The sequence below is a fragment of the Simochromis diagramma genome, unplaced genomic scaffold (assembly GCF_900408965.1).
Source record: "Simochromis diagramma unplaced genomic scaffold, fSimDia1.1 OVJJ01000545.1, whole genome shotgun sequence".
NCBI lineage: Eukaryota > Metazoa > Chordata > Actinopteri > Cichliformes > Cichlidae > Simochromis > Simochromis diagramma.
The window spans coordinates 7714120-7736489 of record NW_024387371.1 but is presented as its reverse complement, the minus strand read 5'-3'; the positions used below and the strand labels follow the sequence as shown (position 1 = coordinate 7736489).

Here is a 22370-nt window from a genome sequence, read left to right as displayed (position 1 = left end):
CACCTACTAAATGAACAAGTAAACAAAAACAGCATAGCCCTTATTTATAGCCGTAGGATGGATGGAGAGCACGGGACATATTTGTCATGCGTGTACATCAGCATTACACTCCACTGTGCTGCTGAAAGAAGTGAAAAGAACCACAAAACAGCAAGAAAAAAGTTAAGAAACTAAACTTTACAGACTTTTTTAAAGGACACAGTGATCACGGTTAGTATCGTTTTAATTATCCATCTATAATTACAATATAAAGCAATATTATATCATTAATTAATTAGAGTTGATTTATATACACTGCTGATATTTGTATTGCGAAGTCGATCACGCGGTGGAATTATACGGCATACTTTCTGTTTTATTGCGCTTTACAACGGGGTAGACGGGAGCCAATCGGGGACGAGTGCGGCGCTCTACGTCAGACGCAAGGGGCGTGTCAGAGGCGCGTCCGCTCCGGTGTAGTAGCGGAGTTGACTGTAGCGCTCGAGCTCCATTGAAAGTGGCTCCCTGGCTTAGACGCGGTGCGGGCAGACAAGGGGGCGGACCAGCCGGAGGAAAACTTGACAGAGAAAACAGCAGCCGCGCCGCTGACCTCCACAGCTGACACTTTTATCAGCGCGAGCTTCCACGGGACACACATTTACTGCGTGTCGCTGAGTGACGTGCCAGCGGACACAGCGGAGGCGCGCCCGGTAACGGAGTAACGTTTGCAGGAAAGCGAGAGGTGAGGCGGAGGCAGATATTTGTAGTTGAGAAGAAGAGCCTCGGTCACAGGTGGGGACTCAGCTACAGGTAGCCTCGCGGGAGCTGTCGTGGCACAAGATAGCTGTGAAAGCGCACGCGGGTCATGAGGATTTCTCCGGTCGCTGCTCGGAGCGCCGCGTCGCAGCTGTGAACGAAGAAGAAGAAGAAGAAGAGGAGGCAGAAACCGGAGGAAGAGCCTGACCACTTCTCTGCCGCTCAGCCCGAGAGCAGAGGCAGCATGTCCCGGAGGAAGCAGAGCAAACCCCGGCAGATAAAGCGTAAGCATGACACAAGTTTCCCCTCTTCTTCTGAGTGTTCGTGTGTCGATGCGCCGCACGCGCGTCCCTGCCCGGACCCCCCTCATCGGTGCGTAAATTAGAAAGCACAGCTGACTCTGAAGACTTTAAGTTTCAGATGCAGCTCGTTGTCTCGGGATAACCGGAGGATGTCGCCTCCCCTCCAGCCCCTCCTGTCCTCCTCAGCCTTTATTAAAGGGGCTCCTCGGCAGCTGCCTCCGCGCTGTAAGGCTGTGCAGGAATATCAAAAAGTTTTTCTTTATTACCCTGTGCGGAATGTTTTTGTGCATTGGCAGCTGAAAGTGTGGCCGGGGCTTCCTGTTTAATTCTGTTGTGGAAACGTCAGTGTTCTCGGCAAAAAGCCGATGTGAGCTGAGATAAAGCAGCGATCCGATGTGAGCGCAGATAAAGATTAAAATTGGATCTTTTTTATTTGTTTTCTGTCTGAGGCAGCGCCAAGGCCGCCGCTGCATCCCCCCCTCCTGGCTTTTCACTTCTCCTTCCTAGAGATGGGGCGTGAGATAGGCCGCATGGCCGATCTCTCCCGCTGATAGCTGCTTACAATTGGATCTGTTTTTTCATCTATCCTTTTAACTCAATAATGCATCTCGGGGCCGCTTGAAAGGCCCTTTTCTTGGTCTGGCGCTTGGCTGGTCTCCGTGCTTGACGAGCTCTTCCTGTTTATAAAACGTGTGAGGGTTTATCGCTGCTAACTGATGTTCAGAGTTGATATAAGAGCATATTAATGATGTTGTGATTAACCTCTGCTCCTGCTCTGCGGGCCTGTTGCCCACCGAGAGGATGGTGGGGACTCTCAGTGTTAATGTGGTTCTGCTGGAGAAGAACAAATATTTGGAAGCAGCAGCTGGAAACCGTGACATAAGTTTGTTTGGCAGCGTCGTCAGTGATTGTGTCACGGTGTCCTATTTAACCTAAAACCTCCCCAAAACCTGTGGATCTTTTTAAATGAATCAAACAGTTGTTCTTGTGCAGAAACCAAACATAGCAACCACAGAGAGGCCGGCTATTAGAAAGTTCAAATGCTAACCAGCCATGCATGCAAGGACTTCTTTGCCAAACTACAACATCATTGTAAACTGATTTTACTGTCTGCAGATAGTAATTAATAGACCTGGAGACGGTCTGACGTGTCTCTCCTTAAAATCCATGTGAACGAAGCCAAAGGAAAATATTAACATGGCAACTTCATCACACTTCTTCCTCTTGTGATGTATAATCGACACAGTAATGACACATATTGATATTTTATTCCAGCTTGCAGGTACATTGGACTTACCAGAGTCAGTGCTGTCATTGCAGTTTGTCCATTTGTAAACATTAGTAACGCCACATGTCGGCTGTATTTTTATTGTTATTACTATTATCATGTGTTATATTATTAGTATTAGTTTTATTAGCAGACAGATTTGCTTTGTTCTGTCCAAAGTCCTGGAAGCAAGTCTTGACACCTCACACACACACACACACACGAACACACACACACTCATTTTGAAGCTGCATCTACCTTAACTTCATTCGTTGCGAGGACTTAAAAATAAATCTGATCTTTAATAAATGCTTAAAGTTTGCTGGCTTTTTGTGAAAATAAGGTTTCATTAAGTGTTTGCTCCTGTGGAATTCCTCCTCCGATTTCTACCTCTTTGAGTGCCATGTCTCTAATTTATCTTGGGTACATCAAGTTCCAGATTCAGATTTTGTTGCTGTGCTTAGACTCTGTTCAGTTGGATTCAAGCATCTAGTCCAAAATGGTGCGGCACACTTGGAGTAAAGTTTCTCTTTTTCATTTTGGATCCAGAAATGCTCTAAGTAGATATTTAAATCATCCCTTCAACAAACCGTTTGATGATTAACCTGGACTAATGAAGGCAGATGATGATGATGATGTCTTCAGTACCTGGAGAATACAGTTGGTGGTAGCTGTTTGTGTTCTAATTCATCCACGGCATCCGTCTTGGTCATGGATTTCCATCAGGAATTTCTCTCGATGATGCCTAACCCTACCCCTCCTACATCGGTTCCCATAGAGAGGAAGTGAGCTCCCAGCAGGCACCTCCAGTAAGGCCAGCAGCGAGGCCTGGAGATGTATTCCAGACCCCAAGGCTGATAAACTCAGGCTAGACCCGGTGTGTATGAGACAGCGTGTATATGTGCGCGTCTCAGGGGTGTCATGGCCATCTTTATCAGTGCTTCTGGTCCACCGTGCTTCCCTGTGCACCAGGCCCCGGCTGTGGTCGAGGCCGGCCAGGCTCTCAGCCCCGTGACTCTCTTGTGATTTGGCAGACATTTTGATAGGAAAGAGTGAGGAGTGATAAGGACTTTGTTCAGCTGGGGTGTGTGTGTGTGTGTGTTTGGGGGGGGGGGTTCATGAGGTAGGAGCTTCTACCACTACTGTTACTGTTGAACCACCATGTTGTTTTGAGCATGCTGCTTGCTGATAGTGATATGACAAATTCCAGCCAGGTCACAGTGGTGTTGGGTGCCGTTTCATTGTTGGAACTGACTTTGTTTCCTAAAATGATTCACGCCTTCGATAAGTCATTTAGTTACTCATCCAGCTGAAGGTAAACCACTCGTTTTTTAACGTTGCATTTGGACCTACAAATAAACTTGTGTTGACCTGCTCCCAATACAGCTCTTCCTGTTATTGTAAAAGTTATTTGGTATCCAGTTAAAGCTTTCAACAGACGGAGACGTGAGAGCTTGACGTGTTTAAGACATTTAAAAGGAAATTGCTGATTTACAGTTGGTGTATTTCCAGTCATCTGAGTGCAGCTAATGGCCGAATTCTCCTGATGTCTCCTGAAGTTTGTGTGTTATAGTTTCTCACGTTGTGGATTTAGCCATTTGCATTTTGGAAAGCTTACATTTGTGTGATGGAAAGAGGAGCGCTCGTGTGTGATGTTAGTGTAACTGCATCAATTTGGCTAATGGCTAAATGTTTAAACGCAGTGTGATGAAGAGCTGAAAGACTTTACAAGCGGTAACTTTTTTATTTATTTTATTGGTTGAAGATGTCTGGAAAAAATGCAAAATATATAGATGTTCTTGGCCCTGGCCCTCAGTTTCATAGTATGATGAACTATTGTACTGATCATGAAAGAAATGTCATCAGTACATCAACTCTTCAGTTAACGAACATTACAGGTGAGCTGGCAGGTGAAACCTGGTCCAGCTGAGTTGGATGTTTGAGTTCTTGCATAAACCTCCAATAGGTAATGCTTTAAAAGGTTCAGGGCTGCAGAGTGTGTGTGAAAAATGCACTAAATGAATCAGTGGGGATACTTTGAATGAGCGAGGTGGTTTCGTATGTGTGCAGATTATAATCCAACTCATTAGTGGTGCAGTTACAGTAAAGCAAAACTCAGGTGGTCTAGAATCATCCATGAAGCCAAGTGACTGAGTATTCCTGCCTTTCGTACCACACTGAAGATGTTTATGTTAAGACTACTTCTACTTTTCCTGTAAATATCGGCATTAATGTGTCGTAATCGATGGAGATGACATCTTTTTGTTGTTGTCCTTTTCTTTGTTTCTTTGTAACAACATCAACTTTTGTGTTTGAAACAAAGAAAAGTAGTGTTAAACCTACATGAACCACCGCAAACATAATTTATTACAGTTAATAAAACTGGAAACACTGTTATTAGCTGTATTACCTCATGGCTGAATCTTGTGTTTCAACTATTTATTTTAGTAATAAATTTTATTTGTAGCCCCCCCCCCCGCGCCTCCCCGTTCATGTTTGGTTGCCTCTCCACCCACCCGTACCCGTTCCATTTAGGAAATCAAGAATCCTGGAAATGCCCCCATAGCTACAGTAGCTAATACTGTGCAGACTCAGGTGTGGTTTGAAAAGCAACAATTGAACACTGGCAGCACCCACACACACACACGCACAAACACACACACTGGAGTGCTCCATTAAGACAGTGTAGCATGGATGTCTCTTTTAGGTTTGGATTTTTATTTTTTTTTGCCAAACAGCAGTCCAAGTCCAGAGCTTTCTGGAGGCCCTTAGTAGAGCAGGAGAAGGGGGTGTTTGTGTAGCAGATAGATATTTGTCTGTGTCTCTTTGTGCGTCATCCTCCCCAACGGTTTGTGATCTTTCAGCCTGATATGGCTGCTCTTCTTGATGAGGCGATAGGAGGCAGGCAGGCAGCCCACTGAGGCTGGATCCCTGGGCTTATATTTTGGCGGTTGAGATGGGAGACGCGATAAAACTTGGCGGCGATCGCTGCTGCTGATATCGCAGAAAGCAAAAGAGAGGGGGGAGAGGAGGAAGGGGAGGTTGGGCAGATGGAAGGAGAGATGGAGGACGGAGGGCGCATTGTAATTACATGTGGACGTTGTGTGCCATTTTTACCAGCGCCGCCGTTGCTGTTGGTGGTTTTTTGTTTGCGATCGGCTAGGGCTGGATGTCTAGATAATTAAAAGAAGGAGAGAGAAAAGCGAAAAGGGAAGAGCGGTTGGGAAAAAAAGTGCTGTGATAAGGGGAGGGGGTTTGGAGAGGGAGTGGAGGTAGATAGTGGGAAGAAAGAGATAGAAAAAGAGTGAAAAAGTGTGCTGCTAGATGAATGTGTTGTGGTGTGTTTTTTAATGGCAGCCCAGCCAGCCTGCTCTGCCGCTCCCCCACCCTCTACCGAGAAAGATGTTTGGGGCTGATAAGGAGGCCTGCAGATGGTAGATAGATAACAACCTGCAGATCCACTCTGCTGATTGTGTGTGTGTGTGTGTGTGTGTGTGTGTGTGTGTGTGTGTGTGTGTGTGTGTGTGTGTGTGAGAGAGTGAGAGAACGCCTGGTTCCTATGACATCAGCGCTAGAGCTCAGAGGTCAGCATGAATAATGCGCTGCCTCCCACAGCTGAAAGCAAACCAGGACGCCTGCAGAGGCCAGACAAGGAAATCACCAGGCTGACCTCCTCCTCCTCCTTTTAGTCTTCGTCTTCTTTCTCTCTTGTTCTCTTTCTGCTCAAAGTTGTTTTGAAACTTCGAACGCTAGTTTTAAAAAACTAAAATTGTGTAACAGGAATGCGTGGGCGCGGCTCACGTGATTTCCATACAGTCGCACATTGAGGGATTAATTCATTGTTTGTGAGTGACGAAACTAAAACACACAAGCTTGTCTAAATTCCACACACAGCCAGGAGAGTCACGCTGCGCCTTGGTGGCTTTGCCTTTTGTTTTTTTTTCTCTTTCAGTGTGCTTTTTTTTTTAACTTCTCCTTTGTTCTGCTTTTAGTTTGATGTGAACTTTAGATAAGCCGCGGGGGCCCGATCTCCGGCACAGATAGAGATTGCCAAGCATGATTAGAGTTGTTATCAGGCCGGAGCAGGCAGGAGCAGAGGCTCGGCTGCAATAACAACAGGCCCAGGCAGGAGCAGCCGGGGTCCAGACCCTGGCAATCAGTTCCAGCCCTAATGGGATTAATGTTGTTGTATAATTAGATGATAGGTGTGAATGCATTTCTATTCTCCCTCAATCTCTTCGCACTCTCTCTCCTCCCTAACAAGCGTCCTCATTGATTAATTTAATTCAAATTAATAGCACGTATTACTCTTTCCAGATTGTGCGTGTGATAGCACAGACATGTTGGGAAATTTTATTTGATGACTATCTGTTTGTGTTTTAAACATATTCTCCTTTGTTAAAGGCGTGAAACTTTTGGGTGCGTACAGTAAGCGGCGGCAGATGAAGAAAAAGAGGAAAGGCACAGCGTCAGCAGGATGACTCGCTTGATTCTACTGATATTAAAGCAGCTAGATGGTGACTGATTGGGTATCAACTGGCAAAGATTCTCATGCTGACAATCAGATAGCTCAGCGTGAGAGCCGCATGTGACTGCAGTCAGTCATGCCCACATGTGCACGGTGCCCGAGCTGAGTGTGGATAAAATACTGTGAACACTTTGAAAACATTGAAATAATCCCGTTCTTAGCTGGCAGTTGAAGCAGATTCGATCGGCTTCCGGCTCTGGAAGGTTAAAAAATGCTTTTATTTGGAGTTAGATCGTGGTTTTGGGACTTTCTCTACTTGATTTGTTCTCTTCTTCTTAGACGTTTGAAATCCAGCGATAGTGATCTGATGAAAGCAGCAGTTTTGAGTGTTTTTGGTGAAGATGCCTGATGGATTAGAGCGCTCTCTGCTCTCCTTATATGCATTTGCTCTTTTCATGAGTATGTAGGTATGCATTGTGGCTAACTGAGCAATGATGACAGTGTGTGTGTATGGTCAGATATACCAAAGGAGGAAGTTGGCGAGGTTACAGAGGAAACACCGTTTGTGTTGAATGCGTGGATGAGTTATTACCCTTTCCTGCTATTTACCCGCGGGGACAGCCTTGTGGTGAATTATGACCCCGCCAGCCCAGCGCAGTTGTAAACGGTTTCACCCCTGACCTCGGTGCCGACGCCTCTGCGCTCGAGGGAGGAGAGAAAGTATTACGCACAGTAGCGTAATCAGCATACCGGCTGTTTGCTCTGGCTGTAATTACAGGTCTGATAGCTCGGTCCACAGAGCTTTGGGAGGACTTGTGGTCTCTACAACCCGGGGAGCCAAACACCTTCTCCTCAAGCAGCTGTGCCGCTTCATCACGTGACCCCATTGTATCAAAAAGATCACATGGAGGTCAGTTATTGCAGTGCAAAGCAGACGTTTGTGTGTGTGTGAGGTACCTGAGGGCCACGTGGCTCCAATCTGTGGTCAGAACGATTCTTGACACTCAAAGTACAGTGTATTTGTGCAGACTTGTGTGTGTGTGTGTGTGTGTGCGTGCGTGCGTATGTGTGTGTATGTGTGTGTAAAGGAGAGTCATAACCAGTGTTATGACAAGCCCCCCCCCAGCAGCAGTGATAAGACAGACCATTTGCGCCTACTGTGCTGAGCACTCTGTTCCGGGGTGTTAAGGCAACCTGGGCAAACAACACCGCCTGACCTGCTTTTACAGCCACACACACACACACACACACACACACACACACACACACACACACACACACACACACACACACACACACACACTGTTCTTCTCCTGACCTACAATAAATGAAAGTGTATGTTGAAGCTGCCAAGCTTGAATTCCCAGATCGCTGATATGAAACCAAACGGTGAACAGTGCCAGGGTCAAAGGTCACAGAAGCCCGACCAAATAAAACACTGTGTCCCCCGACAGAACATGAAGCGCTTAGCTTACACACACAGACTCATTCACAACGACCTTTGACCCTGTGTGCACCTGCTTCCAGTGCAGTCTGATATTGAGTGAAAAACGACTACACACACACACACACACACACACACACACACACACACACACACACACACACACTAGTAAAATAACAATAGAAATTAAAAATCATCTTTCTCTTTGTTTTAGTGCTTTTTTGGGGGTAAATATGCAAAACCACGAGTTTCTGTTACCACAGAAAAACACAAAAACACACCAACGTTTGTATTTGTGTATTATTAATATAACATTTATTTAACTCCATTATTCATGTATAATGTGACGCTCCCTGATGCAGGCAGTTTTAAAACAAAGCTCCATATTCATGTCACGGCATTATGCACGAAGTAATCTGTAATGTACAGCGGGGGTCGGCTACCCAAGGCACACGAAGGGTTAACTGATGGCACGGCCATAGCTGGGCTGGCCATCGGGCATACCGGGCATTTGCTCGATGGGTCAATGATTTTTTTTTTCTTTTTTGTAACGGGCTAAACAATGAAAGGTGGTGGATTAGCCAGATGCTGGCCGGTGTGTAAAAATAACTCAGTTGTTTGGTGGTGGCTATGGCGGAGCTTCCACAGATTCAGTAACATTAACAAGTGGTGGAGACCAGCAGGTGGATGAGGGAGATCGGAGGCAGGAGGAGCAGAGACCTGAGGCGGCCGCCGGTCCGAGTGTCAGGTGAACTGAACTTCAGGTAAGAAGTTATGACCTGCAGTCTCTCTGGGTCAGATATAAACCAAGTTTAGGTGGAGTTTATTTTCGTTGTGCTGACTTTTTACAGTCAGTTACAATAACTCGTACTGCGTGCTAGCTAGCATTGACGGAGGTTCTATACAGCTGGGTGGGTGCTTTGATGTTACTGATAGTGAACTTTATTTTATTCATAAGATTATTTACTAGAGTTGCCAACTGTCCCGTAAAAAGATGGAATCGTCCCGCATTCAGAGAAACCATTACGCGTTTCGTGTTGAGCTGAGAAGGGATGCAGTTTTTCTAGGATGGAAAAAGACACAAAGGTGGAGTTATTCTGTTGTTATGCTGCACAGCTGCCTCTTCTTCTCTCATTCTCTCCCCTCTCTCTCCTGTTGCTACTTTAATCATGAAACTGATCGATGATCAGCTGATCGTCTCTGTTGTTTGTTTATCGCCCACTTTGCGCCAGAAAGAGGAAACCAGCCGATGTCGTGCTAAACAACAGCAGCACATTTAAGCTTGATCAGCTGTTGTTAGAATTTATTTAATATTAATTTCTAGTATCAGCTGATGTTTGCTGGAGCCACAGCTGTAAAAGCTGCTGGTCATGATGTCGGTTTGGATATGTGGTGAGAGGGAAACATGAAGATGAAACCAGGAGATGTCCTTACTGAATCATCAGAGCTGTGATGGAGAAACAGGTTTACCTTTTAGGTGACATGAATGAGTTGAAGGGAAGTTATGAACTGTTTCTGAGAGACAAATAACACCAGGATCCTTTTCTAAGCAGCTGACAGCTGGTAACTGTGCAGGGGCGGGTCTACCAAAGTGTTGCCAGGGGGCCAAGGAGGGCATTAACAGGGAGAGGGGGGCACAAAGAAATACTTTCTTATTTTCATTTAAAATGTCTGGCTGTTATTAAATAATTATCTGAATCTTACAACCAAAGTTTTTATCTGATGTAAAATGTATAGAAATCATACATATACCAACAAGACTGTGCATCACTGTCACAACAGCGTTTGTTTTCATTCAAAGGCTTTACGGCTTTAATACCTGGTGGGCCGGTCTCTAGTTAAAATGCTCGGGCTGTTTTTTTTGTCCCAGTCCAGCCCTGGGCACGACACGCAGTGAATTAATCTGAGAAGGTGCATCAAAAAATAAAAGGCCACACCAGCGGTGCACATCGCAAATCAGCTCGCATAGACACATTAGTTGTGCCGCTTCTTAATGACGGCATCTTAACTAACAACCCAAACTACCAGATTCAACTTGTAATTGGTTAAAAATAACTTAGCCTACTGATGAGAGGGACGTTGTTAGCTTTCCACATTCCGACACCTCAAAAGCTTCAGGAGCTTTGTGCTCAGCGCAGCATCAGCACCACGGAGATACACGGATACATCCGTAGACTCGAGACACAATGCATTTTTGGGACTTTCACGTGTTTGGACCAATGTTTTATTTTCTGAACAAACCAGAAATCTTTAATGAGCAGCTGGATTTGTCTTGCATTAACTGGCTGAGTTAATGCCAGTTAATGCAACATCGAAGCAGCTGGAATCCACAGCTGTGCGTGTTCATGGAGCTGCATTTTCACCTGCTGGACATCACTACCTGACAAGTTTAACTGTCTTCAGAACATTGCAGAGGCCTTATTGACAGTATTTGGCTCTACATATCTGTGTGAGCAGACTTTCTCTCACATGAGTCCTCAGGTAGCCTCTGAATGCTGGACACTCTGAGACCTGTGTCTCTGAGTGGGAGACCAGAGATCACATTAACATGTGTGTCTCTGTATTAACAGACATGCCATATTGGCCCAGTTTATTTTTCTTATCATTGTTGTGAGGAGGCCATAAATAGCACTTGCATTTTCTGTTGTACAGTTCATTTGCTGTTATGAGTTCTTGTTATGGATAAAAGGTGTTTTTTTTTGTTTCAAAATAGCTGATAAGTATTCACTGACAGCTGCCAACATCTGCAAACAAATATAGCTCTGTAAAGTGGTTCTATATATTGTGTAGCGTTATTAAATTTATTGCTAATGCAATCATATGGCACACTGACTTCTGAGGAAATTTTAAATGGCGCTCGCCATCAGAAAGGTTGCCGACCCCTGATGTATTGGGTAAAATATTAAAGATGTAAGAAACTGAACATATTGAGCATCTTCTGTGATTTTTTTTTTTGTAGTAAAACAATGATCAAATTTGTAATTATAAATTATGATGGGGCAAACTACCGTTGAAGAAAAAGCAGTTTCCTCACATACAGAGCCAGAATAAACTATTGCTCATATTTTGTTTTCAAGCTAATCAGACAGGAATTTTTTTTATCATTGTGGTGGTAAGTGATACAATCGGTGCCCACTTCTCTGGTATTTTCTCTCTTCTCTGTCACTTCAGTCTGCAATGAATACACTGAGTCCATAAACTGTTTTATGAGCAGCTTACATTTAATTACTTGAGAAATGTTATAATCAAATTCAAGATAAACTTTATTGGCATAACACACAGGAATGAACCTGACTCCCATTCTCAGCTCTCCAAAAGTCTGCGGTCATTCCGTAGGAGCTAATAGGTATGTGCGGGATGGCGATCTATATGCAAGTCTGATTAGCATTTATCCAGTGTTGCAGGTTGCACAGCTGTTCACACGGCACAAACTCGGAAATGTGCAGACTTGCATCCTTAGAGAGAATGCACGTAAACGTGCTCCTTCTATTCATACTTTGTGGGTAAGCAGTAGAGGGCTAGGCCTCCTATCTTGCACACGAGACATTTTGACATGTCTCAGTAAAGCACAGGTGTAAAGAATGAAATAGATGATAGCTGAATATAGCTGCCTCAGTTTCTCACTCCTGATGCACCTCCTGCTACTTCAGGGTCATTCTGTTATTGCTTATTGGGATACCTGACTGTAAGCTGTGTGTGCACGCCTGTATGTGCGTACCCGTGCTTTCGTAAATGAATTAGCGGCACATGGGCCGGTTGTCTCTGGAAAGGCAGCTGAATGATGAGGACCTGGTCCTGCTGCCAGTATGCAAACCAGGAGTGCAGCTAGCTAGTTATAAAGAGTTGTTATCAATGGATTAAAGCAAAAACGAAAATTTGTAATTACAGTTTTTTAGTCAATTTAAATGTATCCATCTGCATTTTAGAGCATTAATAGAATTCCTTTATTTAATGCTACATGGTGAGAGTCACATTACCATGACAAAAAAATAATTTCCTGTTGACCTTTTTTATTATCAACTAATCTGCAGCATTTTTCTGGGTAGCCAGATTAATCATTTGTCTAATGAAACATATAAAATTGAGGAAATTTGGCCCTGCAAACACATCAAATCCTTAAACTTTAGCACTTTGAACCAGTAACTCTTTCTTCTTTTTGAAATTAAATTAGAGAAACTCTAAAGTTTTGTGATTGAGAGACTTCAGCAAAATGTTTGCGGTAGTGGACTGTGGGGGTTGTCAAACTATCGATGCTCTAATAATGATAGTAATAATAATGATAATATAATCTGCTAATCTGGAGCGGGGAATCAGATGGGCTTCAGGCCTGATACTGAGGAGGGGGAGTGTGAGCAGGGGATGAGAGAGCAGCTGCAGGCAGATCAGACCAAGGTGACTGACTTTTCTACTTTTAAAATCATTTATAAAAATGAGTTTCTTATTTTGTTGCAGCCAGCTGTGAGGTCAGTTTAATAATGCAGGCAGTGACCGGCTCAGCCTGCTTCATAGTGAGTGCAGTTTTTTATATCTTCTTCGGTACATATTTATTCTTTTATGTACTTGCGCACTGGATTGCATTATGTGATTTCATGTAAAAAAGTGCTTGGGTGATTAAGGGACTGATGCTGGTTATAACATTAAAGAATAAAGGGGAAGGTAGAGTTTGGGAAATGAGGAAGAAACACAAGAACGGCCACCTCATGTCCAGTAATGAGGAGGGGAAGAGGAAGAAGATGGACACAATGAGGGAATGAGGAAGAAACGGGAAGGACGGGAGGCGAGGAGGTGATAAGGGCGCCTCGGCGTCCGAGACAATGCGAATAGAAAGAGGAGATGCTGGAGGATCCTCCTGGGAGCCTCTTTAACAGAGGAGGTCTAGACCGGCGGCTCCTCTCGCTGTCTGCCTACAGACACACAAACTATCTGCTTACATAAAAACAGCACCATCACCTTGGATCATATGCATGTACCTTCTGATTTCGGGCTTTTGGAACGTGCTCTGTGCCATTTTTACTCCTCTGCTGTGGAAATGAGTCTTTTGGAAATGTGGACCATCGCAAACTATTCCAGATGTTGTTGCAGTTCCCTCTGGCTACCAACAGAGGATGATAAAAGTCACAAAGAATACAATGTTTTTCCATTTAAAATCCTTTTTCCCTCAAAAAATATGTTGTGGTTGATCTGCAGAAGTCTATTTGACCAGAAAGAGAAAAGAACGGAGAGCTTGAACCTGCAGCAAAATTTATGACATCTCTGCTATTTCAGGGCCAATCATGATCCAACTGCTGCCGATATAAACCAGTAACGTGGAGCCCCAATTGCACAAAATTGTTTTCCAGATATGGGTGGAGGCGGTGTATTGAACTAAAAATATGCGCACTGTTATAAATGTTTCTAGAATCTGTACATGTTTTAAGCAGGGACAGCATGTTTAGATGTACTTTCATTTACTCACACACACACACACACACTCACTGTGTACATTATGAGTCATGTGAGCCAGTAGTGTTGCAGTGATCCGGGCCTCTGAATTGCTTTGTGCTTGTGTAAACCATGGTGCTCTGGCTCCCTGGCTGATAAGTGAGCTGCCAATCAACTGCCTGCATGTGTGTGTTTGTGTGCATGTGCGCGCGCGTGCCTGGCCTTTACAGTTTGGTCATAGACTGTACAGCATGTATATTGGAGCTGTTGGGTTGGGAAGATTGAGATTACTGTCTTAATTAATTCCTGAAATGTGCCGGTGCAGACTGTAACATTCAGACAGCCTGTGAGATCCACTGGAAAGGGTGAGAGCCTATCCCATGATTACTAAGAGCTTAGGAGAATGAATGATTCATGCCTGTCCTTTTTTTATTTTATAATACTACTCGTTTTCAAGTCAAACCACTGCTTCTTACTGAAGAGGACACTGACCTACTAGTGCGACTAATGACCGTTTTGGATACACGATTATAACTTAGTAACTTAAACTAAAGAAGTATTTGTTTCTGTTTAAAAAATACTTTCCTTGTCAGTAGGCAACGAGCCTGGAATCACTTGTAGTCACCACCTATTTATGTTTTTTTTAGTTAGTTTGAAACTGAGAGTAGTTTCATATTGATGTATAGATATAATAGATTCAGAACCACTCATAGATACTTAAACACTTGAGTAAAGGAGCAGTCTTACTCTGACATTTTGCACAGAAAGGTCAGTGTACCAGTCATGTGGAGTACTCTGAATGTTATAATAGTTGTGTAAAGTCTGCGGCCTGACTGATGTTAGATTTTTAAAGGGACAAAAGCAGGTTTTAAAGGATGTATCCTTTGTACTTTATACTTTAAAGTTACTGTTGTGTTAATTATTTCCAAAAGGTTTAGTATTTATGCACCAATATGGATGTCATCAGCTGCTGCAAGAAGTGCTCTGCTTTGTCTTTTTATGACACAGCCGACACACACACAGCTATTTAACTCTCACTTTTTCCTGCGACCTGAGCAAAAAACAAAAGGTGTTCTGGCGTAGATGGTGCTGTAGTGCCACGTTAACCGCGTTATCTACCAAACTGTTGGCTCTGTATTAAAACTGGGGGCCTGGAAAGATGTCAGTGATGGATTTAAAATGGGACAGCACAAGGTGCTCAAATGTCCTCGTAACTGCAGAGCTCAGAGTGTTGGGTCTAGATTCATTAAGGCTTTTGGATGGAGAAGCCAAGTCTGGCCCAGATGCTTTACAGGAGTTCTGTCTCTTCAAGGGTCTGTTTACATCTCACTCAAGTATAGAGAGGTGTTGCCAACTCTGAAGTGGCGAGCAGTCGGGGGAAGGTGCAGACTGAGGGGCTGAAGGTGTTGAAAATCTAGGCTGGGGAGTGAGGAAGTAACATGTAGTTATCATTATTTGTCGAAGTGACAGTCGAAGCTGAACAGGGGTCATCTCCAGACAAAGGCAGAGTCCTAGCTGAGAACTGGTGTTTTAGGCTACGTCCACACTAATGCGTTTTCGTTTGAAAACGCATCGTTTTCTCTCCGTTTCGGCCTCTCGTCCGCACTGAGATGACGTTTTCCCCAAGGAAAGACGCAGCGTTTTGAAAATGCTCTTGAAAACGCACACACTTCAAAACGGAGCTGTTCCGTCGCAGTGTGGACACTCGAAAACGCAGACTTTCGAAAACGATGTCGCATGTTGGTCATATGATGCAGTCATGTGACCACTTAAACCAAGATGGTGGACGGCATCGGACAGCAGTTGATTTGTTTGCTCACAATTTTGTTAGCCCTATCTCGGTCGATGTTCTTGCTTGCATGGAAACCTTGTACTCGTTGGTGACTCGTTGTCTTGCCATTTCGCCGCCACGTTTCAAAGAGCCGGAATATAAATAAACGCAGAGGGAAATGACGCAGGTCGAGTCGTCTTGCGTTTCACGCATGCGCGGAACTGCAACGTCAGCGTTTTCGTCCGTCTTAGTGTGGACGAGCAAATTTGAAAATGACTGAAAACGCTAGTGTGGATGCGGATCGTTTTCAGACGAAGACGCCGTTTTCAAATCTATCCGGGCTAGTGTGGACGTAGATTCTTCCAGGGCTGCTGTTTAGCCTCTCTCTCACCGTCTTGCTAAACCCCCTTCTGATCTATGAACCAGGGATTGCTGTTGTTGGAACTCACTCTAAAACTTGACGCTGATGTAGGATATCACATCATCTGTATAGTCATCTTAACGGTCCTGAAATCAACTTCAGTTTCCTGTCCAGCTGACAGGGATGGTACCCAGTGTGGTCTTCTGCTGCTGCAGCCCATCTGCTTTAAGGTTCAACATGCTGTGCATTCAAAGACGCTCTTCTGCGTACCATGGTTGTAACAAATGTTTGTTTTTTTTGAGTTACTGTTGCCATCTCAAGGCAACAATGTATTTTCACCCAGAGAACTGCTGCTTTTGTTTCTGAAATAGTCAGACAAGCCGGTCTTGCACCAACAACCACGCTGTGTTCAAAATTGCTTAAATCACCTTTGTTCCTCATTCTGAAGCTCATTGAATGTAACTTTGACTTTGGAGGACAAAACCAATTTCAGGGTCAGCTTGAACACCTCTAAGATGAGCTCTAATAAAAATATTGTGTTGGCTGCAGTGAAGGAAATCTAGTTTTTGAAACTTTGTACAGAAAATTGTAGAGTATGGCTCAAAATGTGACCCTTAGCTTGATACAGAATCTCATCCAACGTCATAAGAAAAACAACCCTGCTGGAAACATTAATTTGAAGGCTCAGATGTTAAAAGTTACAAAGAGTCGATATTGGCCGCAACAGTGATGAGCAAATGGCATCAGCACGCAGCAGCTTTTCCATTCTGTCTTTATACGTTATGGTGAAGACTGTTGGGAAAAAGACATTTGTGCAAAATCCTGACACATTGTTTCATCTTCCCATGATAAAGACGCAGATAAAGATTGAGTGAGCTATAAAAACTAACTTCATGTAATCTTCCAGATTAATGAATCCCCACTGTAACATCATTTATTGTGGGCGTGTTGATCTAATATAACTTAACAGCTCACAGAGGCAGGAAGTCAGACCGTAAACAGTCCTCCTGAGTGTAGACGCAACAACGGAGCGCAACACAATGTCACTGGCATATCTGCGTAAATAACAAAGCCCGAATGCTTTTTTTCTTCTTAAGTTTATTATGGCTTTTCGGGACCTTCCCATCACTCTGACGCTCTCACTCTTCGGTCCAGCTCCAGCTCGTCCATCAGTTCTCTCATTTTTCTCCTTTTTAAATTCCTCTCTACCAACCACTATTTCTCTCAACTTCACTCCCTGTATCTCCAGCCTTCCACCTTCACTTCTCTATCGCCCCTTCTTTCATTCTCTCTCTCTCTCTCTGTGTCTCCAGCCAGACCCCTAGCCTTGGCGAACCAGGTCTTGGCGGTATGATAATGTGGAAAGTTGAACTGGCCCCATTACAGCGAGGCTGATGGTAGGCCCGATAAGCCTGTTGATAATGGGTGCAGATAGCGCTGACACAGCGGTCCAATAGCCTAGCCCTGCCCCCCCCCCCCCCCCTTCCCCGCCTTCCTCACCCCCTAAACCCTCCACCCCCACCCCCCCATTATCATTCCTGCCCACCGATGGGCTCCCAGAACGCTATCTCCTCTCCATTTCCACTCCTGCGACAGATAAGAATGGAAATACTGACTTCATAGCTGACTGATTAAAGTGTCTGCCTTTCTTGATAATACACAGATAAATTATGTTTTTTTTCTTCTTCTTCTCCTCCTCTCCCTCTCTCTCTATCTAGAAAAGGGTGGGGCACAGCAGAAAGAAGAAAAACCCGCTTCTTCTTTCATTTCTCTTTTTCTTTTGTGAAGATTTTTTTTTTAGTGAGTGAGGGAGACGTAGTGCAGAGAGGAGTGGTCATATGACTGAAGCGACTGTATAAAATTTGCAGATCGTGTGGACAGTAAAGGCTTGGGCACAGAGATCAGTGCAGAGCGGCCATCTGTACCAGGCCGACTATAAAGAGAACTTGTATTACTGGCTTTTCGAGTCATTATAAAGCCAACAAGAGTGGCTGGAGGAGGCGGGTGGTGGCGGTGGGGGACATAGAGATGGAGAAAGATTAGGGGCAGACAGGCCTATTTGCAGCCCAGTGAACTCCCACTGCAGCTACAGCCGTTTCCAGGTTGAGTTTTTATCGCTGATCGCTCCAGTTTGATACCAGGAAAGATCCCTGATGGATATGCTCCCTGCATCCAAATCCTCTAACCCATTTGCTTTTTATCCCACCCCCCACCCCCCCCGAACACGCACACACAACCTCTATCTCCCTCCCCTCTCTTATCTTCAGCTCTCCAGCTCTCTGTCTGTCCAACTGAACTTCTGTCCCTCCTCCTCCTCACCTCTTCCTCCCTTCTTTCCATGAGGAGAAATCCCCCCATCTGCACCATCCTCATTCCTCCTCACCTCTGATGGTCCTACAGCATACTCGCCTCCTGGAGGAGGAGCTTTGAAATCTCACGCTGTATGAATCGACTGGCCGCCATGTGAAGTTGCAATAAATCCAAACATATCTGGGCCAGAGTTGAAGAGTCCCAGAAGTATCTGTATGCAGCCACGAGAGCTTTAATGCAAAGTCATCAGGATACACTAAACCACTGTTTCAAAATAAATGCATTTAAAAGAATAATATTTTTGCATATGTTGTGAACCCGAGTTAGGACATCAGCAGCTACAGTCTTTTGTTACGCCTGGGGCAAGCATGCATAGTTGGTGTCTGAGTGGGTTATTAATTGAACTGGTTATTAGATATGTGCTTTACACTATATCTAAGTGCTTTCTATCTTACATTCACGGTTGGATGAACACAGCAACTCTGAGTTTAGGATCTCTTCCCCGAGCAGCCAGGAATCAAACCACCAACTTTCTGATTAGCAGATGACATACTCCGCCTCCACCACATGACCAGTCGATGCTTTTTCCATCTAACCTCCACTAATCCACCAAACTGCACCTGTTTAGCATGTTTGTGCTGTCAGTAGCTTTATAATAAAATGATCCGAAAGAATATGACCTGCTGTGGGGTACAGTGGGCTTCAGTTTGTTCATTAAATTGTGTATATTATTATTATTATTATTATTATTATTATTATTATTGGTCTGTTACTTATCACTAATTAACAGATATCGGGTGCACCCGTAGTTTATGGATACAGTTTTCTAACCAAATATTAGCTGATACTGTAGCATTCATCCAAATGTGTTCACTTTTAGCACCTAACAACAACATGGCCATAGGCAAAACGCGTGCTCATACCACGGGGTTATATCAATGGTAACTCTGTCTATCTTTACATAGACAGCGTTGAAAAATATGACAGTATGTTGATGTAATGAAAGCAAAAATGCCCTGTAACAAATGTCAGTTGTAGTTTCCATTTGCATTACCTGGGTGGGTACAGACAACATCTGTATATACACCAACCACACTACGTCATCAGTGTATAACTACACCCCATATTTGTAATGATCCATATAAAATGAAAATAATCTGCCCAAATCAGACCAAATTGATTGATTGATTTGATCTTTTTATATGCTACCCAAAAGTTACAGCAGGTCTACTCGTGTTAATGAGGGTAATTTAACAGCCGTGCATCCCTGATGAAACACAGACTCAAAGTTTAATCCATTAAAACCACGGCAGGTACAGCTTTCACTTCCGTTTAAAGCAACCTCGCATCGCTTCATCATTAGACAGCAGCATTTTTTTTGTTCACTGTGAGTGCATGAGAGGTCTGGTCAGCTTGTCGCACAGTCATAGCTCAGTCATCTCTCCAGCGAGCCAGTCAGATGTTGTGTTCTCCAGCAGGAAGCAGCGGGATGGAACAACATGCTGCTTGCCCGGGCCACACTCGCTGACCTTGATAGATTAGACCCAGAGAGGCTTTTCTGTCTGACACACAGCAGTGATAAGTCTGTGTGCGAAATAGTTTTTCCTCTTCTCAGAAATATGGCTGCAGTGTAGGCTAGGACAAGATTATGTGCATGTGATTGTGTGTGTGCGTGCTCACGCGTGTGTGTGTCAGTCTGCCTCTACCAACCAATCTTCCTGTCTGTGTCTGCTAATAAGCAACTCCCCTCCCACCTCACGAGATCACTTATCTAAATATATTTTCTTTCCCAGCCCACAGTCTGCTTTGCTTATATGTGACCAGTTCGATCTGTTCCAACAGCACGCACGCTGCCTTGTCCACATTAACCATGAGGAGGATGCAGAAAATCGCCATAAAGGTTAATTTGATACCAAAACCTGACTTTACTTTTTAAGGCCAGGGCTTCTTTTTTCTCTTTTTTTCTTCGGCAAGTCCACAAAGAACAGGCCTGAGAAAGAAAGAATGAAAGAAAATAGAGGGAAAAAATGAAACTGATAAAAAGCCCAGATAAGAGAATGACTGTGTTGTGTAGGAGTTGATATCAATGTTATCTATCTGTCTTTTTTCACTCTGTGAGCCCTTCTGTTGTTTTTTTAGCCCTTATCTTGCTCCACCAAAATGCCAGGAACAAAAAGAGGAGAAAGAAAGAAATTACCGTGCGGATTATTCATGGGGGTTGGCTGATAAAATGTTGATGCCGAAATTAAGACCAAATACATGGAGGCTCTTTTTTGTGCGTGTTTATCTTAATGTTATTTGTGTGTTGTTGTTATTTTAAAAATATGTGTATAAAGGTTTTTGCATTGTGCGCAAGCTGTGCGTTGATAATTTCTTGCTGTTGCTATTAGCAGATTAGACCTCATTTAACTCCTTAATGCCCTCCCTGACACCAATTCATTACACACACACACATTCTGGTGGGCCCAGATAAGCTCAGTTCTCAATCTGTCGCTAATAAGGAGGCAGAAACCAGCGGCGGACAGGTTTGAGTTTCCACAATGGCAACAGCGGAAGGAATCGGCCGCTTTGCGGCACCTAGCTGTCCGCTGGCGTCCCGACAGAAGACGTGAAAGACGTGCAAGGCCAGCAGCTTGACCCCACTTTACATCTCAATCCCTAATTGCTCCTGTGCTTCACACAATAGCTCTGAATTCCCATCTCACACACTGAGTGTGTGTGTGTGCTCATCCATCACTTGTCTTCTCATGGACTAATTTAGCTTATTAATGCTTGCCACTAACTTTACATAGAAATAGTCCTGGGCCATAAAATGACTCTGATGCAATGAATCTATGGAAGAGCTCGCTTCTTTGCTCATTAAGGGCCTATCAGATCATCTGACAGTGAAGAATGCTACATGTGACATGCAAGCAGCCAATCATTTAACTGGCTGATTGTTTTTTTGCGCCATCAAAATGTGACAACAAAAGAAACATCCCCATGTGCTCCATCTTGAAGGACAAAGGATGAGTTGCCACTGTGATGCTCAGCAGACTGTTTCTTTGGGGTGGTGGGGCTGTGTGTACCAAGAAGTTCCTGTTATATTTTACTACAAAAGTATTTTTGATTTGCCGAGCGGTTTGGCTCTTTGGCCATACCCAACCGAGGGAATTTCATGTTGTACTGCAATACTGGAAATCTGGAACAGCTTTGTGTGGGTCCTTGTGTTTGTTGTAGTGATGTTCCCTCTAAGTGAGTGTCTGCCCATAGGAGGGCGTGGCATTATGGACCGAAATATCACGAGTCAGTATGTCTAAACCTGAATGCCCAAAAACAGTATTTCTGAGGACTTTCTACAGTAGCAACAGGCTGAAGTTACAGAGGTAGCCTATAACGTTCTGATCTGCAGTCAGTCCTGGTCCGTAATTGTGTATGTAAAGCTGGTTGTTCACTAATAGGAAGCCTGGCAGCTTGATCCCCAGCTCCTTCAGCCTGAGTGTTGAAGGGAGTATGCTTGGACAAGCTTCTGAAGCCCCAGAATTACCCCCAGTGTATTACCGGTGTGATAGAAAAGGCACTGTGTGAATGTGTGTGTGTGTGTGTGTGTGTGTGTGTAAAGCGCTCTGAATGGTCGATAAGACTAGAAACGCTCCAAATAAATGCAGTCTATTTACTCTTGGCAAGGCGGTAAATATTCCTCAAATGATGGACTAAACAGTTATGTATCGCTGCGCTGGGAGCCCGCCCGCTGAGGCTTTAACTCCTAAAAGTTAATGCTCATCTGCATGAGTGGTACTTGTAGTAATTTAATACAATAATGGATCACCCTTTTTTATCATGATGGAGTACACCTGTAGAAATAGGCTGGAAAAATCCATAACTGGAATGAGAAAATACTGTGGGAAGAATAATGAAATAAAAGAGCGATAAACCGCTAATTCAATGTCTTTGAGAAGATATTTTATGAGGTTATATTTCTTATTTTCTGAGGTTAGATTTTATTAGGTTATTCCAGCTGAGATTAAGATCTTTTTAAGAACTGTGGCTTTTATTAGGTGGTAAACTGTGAGTCTGGGCTAAGAGAGAAGAGAGTGCTGGAGAGGCAGGAAAAGGGAGAAAGTGGTCCTTGTGTTTCACACTTGACCCTGTTTTTAACCGGAGGTCACCTGGCGAGCTACCCTCTGCCCCCCCACCACCACTCCTCTCTGCAAGCTCAGGTTACCCCTGTAAGTGTGTGTCTAACCACTCTCTCATGCATGCATACGCTTTAGAAAGGGCTTAAAAATCTACATTTCATTCATTCGCATCA

At 44.1% G+C, this 22370-nt stretch overlaps 1 protein-coding gene across 1 annotated transcript in view; it reads left to right on the top strand.

Moving 5' to 3' along the window:
• The first annotated feature begins 427 nt into the window (after positions 1 to 427).
• zfpm1 (zinc finger protein, FOG family member 1) overlaps positions 428 to 22370 on the top strand; it is a 102525-nt gene continuing 80582 nt past the window's right edge. The window contains exon 1 of the mRNA XM_040007630.1: positions 428 to 1019. Coding sequence (XP_039863564.1) covers positions 980 to 1019 — 40 coding nt within the window. The 5' untranslated portion in view covers positions 428 to 979. The remainder of the gene's footprint in view (positions 1020 to 22370) is intronic.